The sequence below is a fragment of the Amblyomma mixtum genome, chromosome 10, assembly GCF_055824585.1.
Source record: "Amblyomma mixtum isolate Tamu chromosome 10, ASM5582458v1, whole genome shotgun sequence".
In the NCBI taxonomy this organism is placed as follows: Eukaryota; Metazoa; Arthropoda; class Arachnida; order Ixodida; family Ixodidae; genus Amblyomma; species Amblyomma mixtum.
Window position 1 is genome coordinate 53730292 of NC_143021.1, and position 14960 is coordinate 53745251.

Genomic DNA, 14960 nt, shown 5'->3' on the forward strand with positions numbered 1-14960 from the left:
GGCTCGGTGTGGTCTGTCCTTTTTTAGCTGGGAAGCGGGTCATGTGGTCCGACGTGGCCGCTGTTGGCATAGGCGTGGCGATGATAGCTGGCGCTGTCGGGTCCTCCAGAAGACAGATGTTACCGACACGTGTCGACGATAGTGGATACGCCCCAACGCTTTCATTGTGGCGTAAAGCAGCGCGGAAACAATTGCATGGCGATAACTCAGCTCACAGCAGAACCGCCACAACCTGCAGTACGAAACAGAAAGGGTTCCTTAGCATGTTGCCGCTGAGGCTGCTGCAATGCCCACTGATGAGGCTCGGTGTGGTCTGTCCTTTTTTAGCTGGGAAGCGGGTCATGTGGTCCGACGTAACCGCTGTTGGCATAGGCGTGGCGATGATAGCTGGCGCTGTCGGGTCCTCCAGAAGGCAGATGTTACCGACACGTGTCGACGATAGTGGATACGCCCCAAGGCTTTCATTGTGGCGTAATGCAGCGCGGAAACAATTGCATGGCGATAACTCAGCTCACAGCAGAACCGCCACAACCTGCAGTACGAAACAGAAAGGGTTCCTTAGCATGTTGCCGCTGAGGCTGCTGCCATGCCCACTGATGAGGCTCGGTGTGGTCCATCCTTTTTTAGCTGGGAAGCGGATCATGTGGTCCGACGTGGCCGCTGTTGGCATAGGCGTGGCGATGATAGCTGGCGCTGTCGGGTCCTCCAGAAGACAGATGTTACCGACACGTGTCGACGATAGTGGATACGCCCCAACGCTTTCATTGTGGCGTAATGCAGCGCGGAAACAATTGCATGGCGATAACTCAGCTCGCAGCAGAACCGCCACAACCTGCAGTACGAAACAGAAAGGGTTCCTTAGCATGTTGCCGCTGAGGCTGCTGCCATGCCCACTGATGAGGCTCGGTGTGGTCTGTCCTTTTTTAGCTGGGAAGCGGGTCATGTGGTCCGACGTAACCGCTGTTGGCATAGGCGTGGCGATGATAGCTGGCGCTGTCGGGTCCTCCAGAAGGCAGATGTTACCGACACGTGTCGACGATAGTGGATACGCCCCAAGGCTTTCATTGTGGCGTAATGCAGCGCGGAAACAATTGCATGGCGAGAACTCAGCTCACAGCAGAACCGCCACAACCTGCAGTACGAAACCTAAAGGGTTCCTTAGCATGTTGCCGCTGAGGCTGCTGCCATGCCCACTGATGCGGCTCGGTGTGGTATGTCCTTTTATAGCTGGGAAGCTGGTCATGTGGTCCGACGTGGCCGCTGTTGGCATAGGCGTGGCGATGATAGCTGGCGCTGTCGGGTCCTCCAGAAGGCAGATGTCACCGACACGTGTCGACGATAGTGGATACGCCCCAACGCTTTCATTGTGGCGTAATGCAGCGCGGAAACAATTGCATGGCGATAACTCAGCTCACAGCAGAACCGCCACAACCTGCAGTACGAAACAGAAGGGGTTCCTTAGCATGTTGCCGCTGAGGCTGCTGCCATGCCCACTGATGAGGCTCGGTGTGGTCTGTCCTTTTTTAGCTGGGAAGGTGGTCATGTGGTCCGACGTGGCCGCTGTTGGCATAGGCGTGGCGATGATAGCTGGCGCTGTCGGGTCCTCCAGAAGGCAGATGTCACCGACACGTGTCGAGGATAGTGGATACGCCCCAAGGCTTTCATTGTGGCGTAATGCAGCGCGGAAACAATTGCATGGCGATAACTCAGCTCGCAGCAGAACCGCCACAACCTGCAGTACGAAACAGAAGGGGTTCCCTAGCATGTTGCCGCTGAGGCTGCTGCCATGCCCACTGATGAGGCTCGGTGTGGTAAGTCCTTTTATAGCTGGGAAGCTGGTCATGTGGTCCGACGTGGCCGCTGTTGGCATAGGCGTGGCGATGATAGCTGGCGCTGTCGGGTCCTCCAGAAGGCAGATGTCACCGACACGTGTCGACGATAGTGGATACGCCCCAACGCTTTCATTGTGGCGTAATGCAGCGCGGAAACAATTGCATGGCGATAACTCAGCTCGCAGCAGAACCGCCACAACCTGCAGTACGAAACAGAAGGGGTCCCCTAGCATGTTGCCGCTGAAGCTGCTGCCATGCCCACTGATGAGGCTCGGTGTGGTATGTCCTTTTATAGCTGGGAAGCTGGTCATGTGGTCCGACGTAACGGCTGTTGGCATAGGCGTGGCGATGATAGCTGGCGCTGTCGGGTCCTCCAGAAGGCAGATGTCACCGACACGTGTCGACGATAGTGGATACGCTCCAACGCTTTCATTGTGGCGTAATGCAGCGCGGAAACAATTGCATGGCGATAACTCAGCTCGCAGCAGAACCGCCACAACCTGCAGTACGAAACAGAAGGGGTCCCCTAGCATGTTGCCGCTGAGGCTGCTGCCATGCCCACTGATGAGGCTCGGTGTGGTCTGTCCTTTTATAGCTGGGAAGCGGGTCATGTGGTCCGACGTAACGGCTGTTGGCATAGGCGTGGCGATGATAGCTGGCGCTGTCGGGTCCTCCAGAAGGCAGATGTCACCGACACGTGTCGACGATAGTGGATACGCCCCAACGCTTTCATTGTGGCGTAATGCAGCGCGGAAACAATTGCATGGCGATAACTCAGCTCGCAGCAGAACCGCCACAACCTGCAGTACGAAACAGAAGGGGTTCCCTAGCATGTTGCCGCTGAGGCTGCTGCCATGCCCACTGATGAGGGTCGGTGTGGTCTGTCCTTTTTTAGCTGGGAAGCGGGTCATGTGGTCCGACGTAACCGCTGTTGGCATAGGCGTGGCGATGATAGCTGGCGCTGTCGGGTCCTCCAGAAGGCAGATGTTACCGACACGTGTCGACGATAGTGGATACGCCCCAAGGCTTTCATTGTGGCGTAATGCAGCGCGGAAACAATTGCATGGCGATAACTCAGCTCACAGCAGAACCGCCACAACCTGCAGTACGAAACAGAAAGGGTTCCTTAGCATGTTGCCGCTGAGGCTGCTGTCATGCCCACTGATGAGGCTCGGTGTGGTCTGTCCTTTTTTTAGCTGGGAAGCGGGTCATGTGGTCCGACGTGGCCGCTGTTGGCATAGGCGTGCCGATGATAGCTGGCGCTGTCGGGTCCTCCAGAAGGCAGATGTTACCGACACGTGTCGACGATAGTGGATACGCCCCAAGGCTTTCATTGTGGCGTAATGCAGCGCGGAAACAATTGCATGGCGATAACTCAGCTCACAGCAGAACCGCCACAACCTGCAGTACGAAACAGAAAGGGTTCCTTAGCATGTTGCCGCTGAGGCTGCTGCCATGCCCACTGATGCGGCTCGGTGTGGTCTGTCCTTTTTTAGCTGGGAAGCGGGTCATGTGGTCCGACGTGGCCGCTGTTGGCATAGGCGTGGCGATGATAGCTGGCGCTGTCGGGTCCTCCAGAAGACAGATGTTACCGACACGTGTCGACGATAGTGGATACGCCCGAACGCTTTCATTGTGGCGTAATGCAGCGCGGAAACAATTGCATGGCGATAACTCAGCTCGCAGCAGAACCGCCACAACCTGCAGTACGAAACAGAAAGGGTTCCTTAGCATGTTGCCGCTGAGGCTGCTGCCATGCCCACTGATGCGGCTCGGTGTGGTATGTCCTTTTATAGCTGGGAAGCTGGTCATGTGGTCCGACGTGGCCGCTGTTGGCATAGGCGTGGCGATGATAGCTGGCGCTGTCGGGTCCTCCAGAAGGCAGATGTCACCGACACGTGTCGACGATAGTGGATACGCCCCAAGGCTTTCATTGTGGCGTAATGCAGCGCGGAAACAATTGCATGGCGATAACTCAGCTCACAGCAGAACCGCCACAACCTGCAGTACGAAACAGAAGGGGTTCCCTAGCATGTTGCCGCTGAGGCTGCTGCCATGCCCACTGATGAGGCTCGGTGTGGTATGTCCTTTTATAGCTGGGAAGCTGGTCATGTGGTCCGACGTGGCCGCTGTTGGCATAGGCGTGGCGATGATAGCTGGCGCTGTCGGGTCCTCCAGAAGGCAGATGTCACCGACACGTGTCGACGATAGTGGATACGCCCCAACGCTTTCATTGTGGCGTAATGCAGCGCGGAAACAATTGCATGGCGATAACTCAGCTCGCAGCAGAACCGCCACAACCTGCAGTACGAAACAGAAAGGGTTCCTTAGCATGTTGCCGCTGAGGCTGCTGCCATGCCCACTCAAAACTTATAAACCTTATAAGTATTGTCCTGTGTGGCCTATTTCCCTAACTTAAGTCGAATTAAACGTTCCGGCTTCCACCTTTTTTGAACTCACCGCTGGTGGTAGGAGGGCTCAACCAACCTTTCAGCCAGTCCTGTGGCAGCTTGCTGCTCTGCCATCGCCGGAGTGATAAGTATCGATCCACGAAAGGAAAGAGTCCACGGGTATTTTTATTTCCGTGGGCCTCATGTGCAGCTATGTAGTATCTGAATGGATCTGCTTATTCACGTAAGCCTAAAAAATTGGCAGAGGCTCAGCTTGGTTAAGCCGGTAAATTACGAAAGCAACTTTATCCGTTTCTTCAGCCCGCATCCGCCGAGTCTACCGCCGCTCTGTGCTGACGGCATGTTGTTATGACATGATGGATGTCCAACATCCATGTCCAACTACCAGCAGAACCAAGCGCAGCCAGGTGTTATTGATTTCGCCATCAGCCAGGCTTAACCAAGCTAAGCCTTCAGCCAATTTAGCAAGCCGCTCTTCTTTCTGTTCCGGCGTTTCTTTCGCACGGCGTTTTTTTTTCTTGTGATTATATCGCTCCGCACTACTCATAGATTCTTCTTCGGCATTAAGAGCGTCCGTGAAACTACCCTCGTTTAAACTTGACTCTGAACTTGTAGATGCACCCGCAGCAAGCCGGCGTGCTCGCCCTTCTGCAGCATACGCACGTTGCTTCGCCAACCGTTGTTCCCTTTCTTCGTCTGTTTCTTCGGCACGGCGCCGTCGCTTGGCCGCAGCACACCGTTCCAGCCTCGCCTTGTACGCATCCTCCGACATAGCACAGCACTTCGAGGAGCACTGCCGCAGCCCCGTTTTATCCCAGTCTAGCGAGCGCCCTCACTCGGCAGCTGCGCCGGAGCAAAGGCTGAGCCTCCATCGATGAGACGAGTTGGGCCCCCAGCTCTCCTCTTGTCGTGACGTCCCGCGGTCACGTGGTAGCGCGCCGCAAGCGGCGCTGGAGCGAAGAATAAGCCTCCATCGATGAGACGAGTTGGGCCCCCAGCTCTTCTCTTGTCGTGACTTCACGCGGTCACGTGGTAGTGCGCCGCAGCTCCGCCGGAGCGAAGGATGAACCTCCATCGATGGCAGGAAAGTGCAAGCAGTATTGCTTTCGCAATAAAACAAAATAAAAGCGCAAGCGCAGCCACACACGTGACTGCCTGAAAGGCTCTCCACACGTTATTTGATTCCTCCTGCCTTCAGCGGCGAGTTCAAAAAAGGCGGGAGCTGGGACGTTTAATCCGATTTAAATTAGGGAAATCGGCCGCACAGGACAATGACTTGGAGTTTTCAAGAATGCTCGGAACGTGTATATCGAGTTCCCGCGGTAAAAAGACGACTTCAAATTCCTCCTCAGTGCACTTTTAAATCAATGTCATATAAAAAATTGGCTCTTTCCAAATTTTCGTACCAATCACAGTATACAATGATCGCAAGACCAGTGCTATTAAATATTTCTATTAAATCTAGGCTAATTGCACAGAAATAATAACTAGAGCGCCGCCATTGCGGCGATAAAAACTTAGAAGAGATTTTAACTATCTTAGGCTTTGAGCTAGAGTATAGTATAATAGTTCTGTAAACTCAGCACCCAAAGCTCTACAAATGTTCCCCTTACTTAAAGACATGTTTCATTCTTTTTTATTTAGGGCGTTACCCTTGCCGCCTGTGGTTTTAATCGTGGTGTGTCATTGCATTGGCTGCTTCGATATGAGAGAGTAGAAGTGCGAACAAAAATTACACACCATCAGTGCCGTCTATGCGAGCACAGCATTATTCAGCATTGGGGTTCATCCCAGAGGAAGCAGCCATTGCCGCTGACCAGTTGCCGTTGAGACATACGGGTGGAGGGATCCTGTCCGTCAATCACACTGTGACACGCTGTAGCCCCGCTCCACTCTCCGCTACCCATTCTTTCCTCTCCCACTTTCTCTCGGGGGAGGACTACCTTTTTCTCTCCACTTGGGCACCTGCTGCTTTTCCAATGGCTTGTACCACGAGTTCACGAGTTTCATCACGAGTAGCATCACGAGTTTTGTAACATCATTGTTGATGCTAAATAAATCTGAATTTGAATTCTATAAGGACGTCTCTCATGATTTAAAGTGATCCTTCGTTAGCCATCGTCATCTTAGTGTCGACTATTACTCTTGGTAAAAGCGCCCCCAATAGGGTTTCCGCGGGAGAAATAGGAGGTGCCACCGTAAGTGCCCCTCATCGGCAAAGTGCAGCCGGTGCATTATGCGGACGCCGACGGAGATAACAGCCTCAGACACGTAATGGTACCTCTTTGCAGCCGCATATGTTAGTCGACGTCGGTGGCATGTAATGAACTTTGGAACTGTGCCTTCCTACTGCTGCCACTGCTAATGCAGCCGGTCCTCTCATGCCCCCCTACGGCCCAGTAACCTCTCCTCATATCCGCCTCTGCTCTATTCGTGGGCGCAGATCTCTGCTGTAATGGGATTGCTGCCGGTGCTCCTGCTCGTGGTGGTGGCCACGAGCGCCTTGTACCTGCCCGGCGCCAAAAGCTCTGTGTGGGAGTTCTTCAGGCCACGCTGGAGCTGCCTCTTGGACATCAAGGTGTGGTCACCGGCCCTTGCTCGCCTCTTATTTTTAAGTATCACATTTTGCGGAAAAAAGATTCCTTTTGATTTACCTGTGTAGGTACCATGTAGTTTTCTGTTAGTTCTTGTGAATTATGTTCTGTTTTGAAACTGATATGCCCAGTGTTTGCCTCTTGTTACTGAAATAGTTTTTGATATTGTAAACCCCCTTACACAATGCCCTTTGGGGCCTGTGAGGTTCAATAAATGGAAGCAGCCGAACTCGTGATCAATGCTAATAAAATTAGGGGCTTCAGTTTTCAGACACAACTTGATTTTAGCCGATTGTTGCACATCAAGCAAATGTCTTAAAATCGAGGAAAGCACGAGAACTACCCGGAAATTTTGGTGGCAGAGAAATGTACTTTGCAGTGCACGAAGATCAAAGCGCAGTGCGGAATTGGCGATTATTTGCAGTTGCAACATAGCCTTGTTTAAATTTGACTTCTGCGGATTTTAAAAGAAGCGTTAAACGCTTCCATTCACGGCGCCGGCTACAACCGGGCCACACAGAAAAATTTTGATGCCAATAACAGCTTACTGCATGAACTCTTAATATCATTCTTGTGGTTTTAAACCCATAAATAAATAACTTTAGCCTTACTGCCATTTGCAACCTACTGAGTGCGCCACAGCTCAATTTCCCGGGAAATGCGCGTTTCTGTCCCCAATCTTCATGGAGGACGGCATGCAACTTAGAATCAAGCGCCATTCCAAGTAGAATTTTCAGGACGGAAGCCAGCAGCCAGCGGTTTGTTGATGACAGCCCTGATTAATTCATAACTTTCAGTCAGATGAAGCCGCTGTAATAAAAACTCCTTGTGAATCGCACCGTTTTCACCGCCCCGTATGCTTACACTCAGCGTGTCAGGGACACGCCGACTGGCATTTCCTGCAAGGTAACTTTTATGTTACACGTGGACAACATTGTCAACATGTTGTGCTCGAGCACTGTTTGTAATAAAGCAAAGTGTATGACTGGCTTGCAGGCGCTATCATAATCGGGATTTTCATCTTTAGAACATGTAACTGTGACTCCTAAAATGATGGCATTAACATCTTAAGGGATGCCTCATGTTTGATACGCATTTACTGTCTTTTGTCGTGTGGATGTGGCATTAGGTCGGAGAACTGAGCCTCAGAAGCGAGAGGCCAGAACTCACGAGACGGCATTCCTTCAAAAGGCACTGGTCACGCTAACGATCTCCTGCTCCAAGGCTCTTGAAAGTTTCAAACCGGTGCTTTGACGTTGAATGTTTTCGAAGTGTACAAAGGTAGGCAGGTCTAGCTCAAACACTGCATTGCCGCACAGGGGCGTGGTAGTGGAATCGAGGAAATTATTATAAAACGTGAAAATCAATATCTTTCTTGGTGAGCAGTTTGTTGGGGCAAGCTGTTATTTCTTGCTCGTTTTTTGAAATATTCCCCAATGTAGCCCGAAAGGACCCCAGCCAATCAACTTCTTTAAATTAAAGCCATTAAACACCCTATATTTACCCGAATATAAGATCAATTTTATAAAAACCAGCGACTAAGGACAGGGAGAGAAGCGGAGACACACACATGTATTCCTCCGCGAAGGAAAGGACATGTTTGTATGGGGGATGTGAAGGGTGCGAATCCACATGTGAGGGGACAGATTATCGACTGTTTTATGTGGACCGTATACACTACCATCACTTCATGAATAAAATTCAGTCGTGAGTTCAGCGCAGTATGTCTGTGTCGCCCTTTCGGGTCCGTGTGCTTCAAGAGCTGGTTTTTATGAATGCACAACCAACTAGCCCAACGAACCACTTTGCCGAAATATTATAAATAGCATATGATTTTACCTCCCTAATTTAGAAAAAAAAACCCAAACACGAAGGGGTGATTTATAAACTCAACATTCATAGGCTTGAATCATAGTATATAGCTTTGAAGCTGCGATGGAAGTTTGTGCGAGAGTTGTTTAAGCTTCGGCTGTCACCGCCATTTCGCTTCTGACAGACAAGGAAAGTGCGGTTGTGTCACGGGCTGATCAATTATGTGAAAATATTATAAGACAGAAGATTGAAATGTCTATTACTGGTTTAATCGTGGCCGGCCTCTCCTGAAGGTGAAGCCGCAAACACGCTCTTGCTTTCACAGCTGCACTGGCATTTTAGTTCTAAGCCGGCATTGACATGTCGCCTTAAAACTATTCACGTGTTCCGTTCATCAACTCTTATTTTGAAGTTCCGGAAAAAGCAGCGAGCTAGGGGTAGCATACTATTGCAGTTCAAACCACGTCATCCACTGTTCGAGCATGGCTATGAAACAATAGAAATAATTTAAAAAACCTAGAGCCATGCTTACAAGTTCTGTCCCTGCCGATGTTCTATGCTGCATTTGGCTTGAATAAGATGAACACTGCTAGCCACATAGTAAGAACTGTCTGTTTCTGTACTTAACTTGTGTGTTAAAGTGGCAGCGAAAGTAACAAATTCCAATTCGCTGAGAATGAATTTCGATTCATAGTTTTTCAGCGCAACGGTATATGGCCAATTAAAGGAAGAAAAACGGAAAGAAGAACGAACACAGCGCTGACGGACAGCTGCTTATTTAACGACGCACACACAGATTATACACCCTCAGACCAGAGCACGCGCACACCGTACAAGAAGAAAAAAACGAAAAGTATCACACATCTATCCAAAAAACCGTGATTTAAACATTTTTTTCGCTATATAATACAAACCTACAATACCAAATAGCCGAATAACTAACTTTACTGAGAATAGCACTCAGGATAAAATGGACCACACCTTACAGTGAAAGTTCCACATTGGCTTTGTCGTAGGATTATCGCATGTATTATCGAATTTTCCATCTCCACCGTTTATTTCACCCTAAGAGGTAAAGTGACATACTTTCAAATTCTTATAGTTGCTTCGGTCTGGCAATCTATAGCAACCCCTCTACAAAATCATCTGCAAATGAATGAAGGAAACATTAACTGCGACTTGAATGTAGTCTAGAGCTCTTTGTGACAGTCGATGATAATTTTAGCATTCTTTAAAGAAAACAAGCAGCGCTACGTCGCCAGCGCATCTCCATGGAGGAAAAAAAGGCTTAACGACGTTACGGTTTCGAAGAAACAAGAGCAATAGGTCAGTATGCTTGCAACTGTAACAACAATGCGTTGTTAGGTAGGGAAAGGAAACTACCAGAGGATGCAGAACCGGGAATAACATTAGGAGAGCGAATAGAAAAGAATCCTGGGTTTGATTTCAAATCGGTAGATAGTACAGGCATTCAGATAAAGGCAGTTAAATTTGTTATTGATGGTATATCAAGCTGTTTGACACATATTTTTAATACATGCATCTCAGAAGGGGTATTTCCACGCATCATGCAGTCTGCGAAGGTGATAGTATTGTTTAAAGAAGGCGATAAAAACGACCTTGCTAACTATCGCCCAATCTCTATCTTGCCTACCTTCTCAAAGGGTTTCGAAAAATTAATTCTCACGCGTCTTACATCCTTCATCGACCGTCACAATATTTTAAACCCCGCTCAGTTTAGTTTCAGGAAAAACAGATCAACTGAGCTTGCCCTTCTCACGCAAAAAGAGTATATTTTAGAGAATTTTGAAGAAAAGAAACTCGTGCTAGGAGTCTTTTTAGATTTCTCGAAAGCTTTCGACAGCATTAATCACGAAACGTTACTCAATAAACTAGACCGCTATGGTATACGTGGTACAGCCTACTCCCTTATATCTTCTTATTTATCCAGTAGAACACAGTATGTCGAAATAAATGGTTTTTCCTCTGCAGTGCAGCCCGTCATCTCAGGAGTTCCACAAGGAAGTCTTTTAGGCCCCCTTCTTTTTATTCTTTACATTAATGATATTGTCAGCATAGATCCATCTGCAAAATACATTATTTACGCCGACGATACCAGTCTGTTTTTCTCTGGTCATTCAGGTATTGATCTATCGAGCCGTGCTAACACGACCTTAGGCAAAATTGACCAATGGGCATCTAAGAACAGTTTAAAACTTAATGTAAATAAAACAAAAGCTGTACTATTCCACCTAAGAACAGATTATTCGAGTTATCCCCACTCATACTCAACGACAGTCAAATAGAAGTTAGCAAATCTGTCAAAACGTTAGGCGTCTATTTTTCAGACAATATGTCATGGGATGCCCATGTAGAATACTTAGCCACAAAGCTCTCACGCACTATAGGTTCTATACGTCGACATCTTTCAGTATTTCCTCTCTCGATTAATATTCTCCTATACAATGCACTTTTTTCATCTATTTTAAACTATTGCTCACTAGTGTGGGCAACCACAACTGGAGAAAATATCACCAAGTTATTAGTGCTACAAAAAAAGAGCAATCAGACTAATTTCTAAAGCTCCTTTCACCGCACACACAGGGCAATTATTTGAGCAACTAAAAATTGTTAAAATGACATCTTTGTATAACTACAGACTTTCCCTACTTTATAGACTAGGCATCACCAAGAAGGACGACACGCTTACATTATTACCGGTGCTTCAACAAAACATCAATACACATAACATCCGAAATCCAGAACGTTGACATATCACTGGCTGTCGCACAAACTATGGCAAGCAGATGCTTCGTTACAGGCTTCCTGTTTTACTCAATCAGCACTCACGCAATAGTCGGAAAGATTTTACAGTTGTTTCCCTGAAACAATTCCGTCAAATGTTTTTGTGAACAGTTTGTCCATGTCCTCATTTAGTGCTATGTACATGATGTACTTTGATTTTTTTGTGCTTTTTAACTCAAATTTCTTTCAATTTTGATTTATCGATGAAAAAATACAATCAGTTCATTTATCCTGCGCTGCCAAATGCCGTCAGAAAGGGGGCAGCCGCCCCGTCAAGCCGCTCTCTGAAGCAGCTTTGTCGTGGCTGCTCCTTTCCTTTCTAAAAGAGGAAAAATAAACTATATTATTATTATTATTACTATTATTATTACTATTATTATTATTATTATTATTATTATTAAATGAGAGAACAAAGCAGGCCGTGACGCGTAATTCGCAGCCCCAAAAACGGAGTACATATTGTAACGTACTTGTTGACGACGGGGGCTTTAATAACAAGTGCGAAGACAGACAAGGCCACGGCGACAGACTCCACACGGCGCGAGCCCTACTTCTTCGTCGTCAGCAGCTATGCGCCACCTGGCAATGCTAGGTGGCATTATTCCCCCCTTATGGAAAAAAAATAGCGCTGTCGACGTAATAAAAAATAAACAAAACACGAGCAAAGTTCCGCAACTGAAGCATTTCAAGACATCAACACGTCTGCGTCACCGAGTATAGTACGGTTTAAGCCGTACAACGTGCACAATGTCAGAGCTGGGCTGTCGGCGTCGGGGTTGCGCAACACCGTCCGGAAACACTTCATAGTTTACGTCACTCACACGCCGGATCACTCTGTAAGGGCCAAAATAGCGGCAGAGCAGTTTCTCGCACAAGCCTTGGCGACGGACAGGAGTCCATACCCAGACTTGGTCACCGGGTTTGTAGTCAACCTGTCGGTGGCGAAGGTTGTAACGGCGCGCATCGGTGCTCTGCTGTTGCCCGATGTGCACGCGGGCCAGCTGACGGGCTTCTTCAGCACGTTGGGCAAATTGTTGAGCGTCTGGGTCGAGTTGGTCATCCTCTGGGCACGGGAGCATGGCATCAAGCATGCTCTGAACTTCACGTCCGTACACAAGGCGGAACGGTGTAAAGCGCGTAGTTTCCTGCAGGGCGGTGTTATAGGCGAAGGTGACATACGGCAGGACCTCATCCCAAGTTTTGTGCTGGACATCTACGTACATGGACAACATATCCGACAACAAGAGGCCTTGCCGCAAACAGAAGGAGCCAAGACGTCGAGAGAAGTGGCGAGGTGTAGCCGTATCGCTACCTTCAAGGGCGTCAATGAGAGGGCGAAGTTCCGAGTCCGCCCTCTGCCGGGTCAGTAGGTCGGAGGCGGTGAGCGTACCAAGGAAGCCGCTGTCGTCATCGCGCGCTGAGTCGCCAGTATCAACTGGTGCACGCGACAGTGTGTCGGCGTCTTCGTGTCTGCGGCCGGACTTGTACACAATAGTGATGTCAAATTCCTGGAGCCGCAAGCTCCAGCGTGCCAGGCGTCCAGATGGGTCTCGCAAATTTGCCAGCCAGTATAGGCAGTGGTGATCGGTTACGACTTTGAATGGGCGGCCGTATAGATAAGGGCGAAACTTCATGGTGGCCCACACGACCGCAAGACACTCTTTTTCAGACGTGGAGTAATTGCTCTCGGCGCGGGAGAGAGTACGGCTAGCATAGGCGATAACCCTCTCAAGGCCCTCTTGGTATTGAACAAGGACAGCGCCAAGACCGATGTTACTGGCGTCGGTGTGGACCTCGGTATCGGCATCTTCGTCGAAGTGCGCAAGAACGGTGGTGTTTGAAGCCGCTGGCGGAGCGTAGAAAAAGCGGTCTGTTGCTCAGAGGTCCAGACAAAGGAGGTGGTATTCCTGGTGAGGCGCTTCAACGGCTCGGCAATCGTGGAAAAGTCCGCAATAAAGCGCCGATAGTACGCACAGAGACCCAGGAAGCGCTGGACAGTTTTCTTGTCGGTTGAAACGGGAAACCGCGCGACGGCGGCAGTCTTTTCGGGGTCCGGCCGCACTCCCTCAACGCTCACAACGTGGCCCAGAAATTTGAGCTCTTCGTAACCGAAATGACACTTCTGGGGCTTCAGGGTAAGGTCAGCCGAGCGGAGAGCGTCGAGGACAGCCCGCAGGCGCTGGAGATGTTGATCAAACGTTTTCGAAAAAACGACGACGTCGTCCAAGTATACAAGACAGCTTTGCCACTTGAGGCCTGTAAGGACGGTGTCCATCATCCTTTGAAACGTAGCCGGGGCGGAGCACAAACCGAAAGGAAGCACTTTGAATTCATAGAGGCCATCTGGAGTCACAAAAGCGGTTTTTTCGCGGTCCCGTTCATCTACTTCAATTTGCCAATAGCCGCTCTTCAAGTCAATAGATGAGAAGTACTTAGCGCGCCGTAATCTATCCAGCGAATCGTCAATGCGCGGCAACGGGTAGACGTCGTTTTTGGTAACACTGTTCAGTTTGCGATAGTCGACACAAAACCGGAGAGTGCCGTCCTTCTTCCTAACGAGGACGACAGGCGAAGACCACGGGCTTTGGGAAGGTTGAACAACGCCATCATCAAGCATTTCCTGAACCTGGGTTTGAATAACTGCCCGTTCTTTAGCAGAAACACGGTAAGGCTGCTGTCGTATAGGGCGAGCGTTGTCATAGGTGATGATGCGGTGCTGCGTGATGGGTGTTTGAGGAACCTTCGAGCAAGAAGCGAAGCACGGCTTGTATTCCTTCAGCAGCTGCTCCAAAGCCAGTCGTTGTTCCCGAGGCAGGTGGCAGTTTATGTCGACGTTTTCAAGGGAGGGCTCGTCAGTGCCGGCTGCCGCGGACGCAAAACAAACAGGAGTATCGATAACAGGTTCGGCAGAAGCAATAGCGGTTCCTTGAAAAAGGTGTCGGTATTCATTACAAAAGTTAGTGACCAGGACCGCAGACCGGCCACCACGAAGCGTCAGTAGACTGCGAGCGGCACAGATGCCTTGAGTAAGCAGGAGTGAACGGTTAGCCTCGGCGACTGTTTCTGCGTCATGCAAGTCGTTGCAGGTGACTTCAACCAAAACACTGCTCCGTGGCGGCAACGTGACACTGCCAGCAAAAACACGAAAGGCGGCACTGCGGTGGCAAGAGTCGGCGAGGTGGGTGGCTTGAGTGGTCGAAAAGGTGATTCGTTGCCGGAGGTCGATAACAGCACCATACTCCCGCAGAAAGTCAATGCCGATAATGAGATCGCGGGAGCAATTGCACAGAACTACACAACTGATGACGAACGTAGATCCGTGAATCTGAACGCGAGCCGTGCAAATGCCCTTTGGGGTAACGAGATGACCACCGGCTGTACGAAGATGCACCACAGAACATGGAGTGAGCACTTTTTTCAGACGAGTCGCCAATTTATCACTCATAATTGAATAGTCGGCCCCGGTGTCCACTAATGCACTGACTCTGTGACCGTCGAGAAGAACA

The 14960-nt window shown here is 49.5% G+C and overlaps 1 protein-coding gene across 1 annotated transcript in view; it reads left to right on the forward strand.

Moving 5' to 3' along the window:
• Window positions 1-14960, forward strand: part of LOC149325814 (sodium-dependent proline transporter-like) — a 185791-nt gene that overhangs the window by 36806 nt on the left and 134025 nt on the right. Inside the window, exon 6 of the mRNA XM_089563602.1 lies at window positions 6687-6821. Within this exon, the coding sequence (XP_089419728.1) occupies window positions 6687-6821 (135 nt within the window). The remainder of the gene's footprint in view (window positions 1-6686; window positions 6822-14960) is intronic.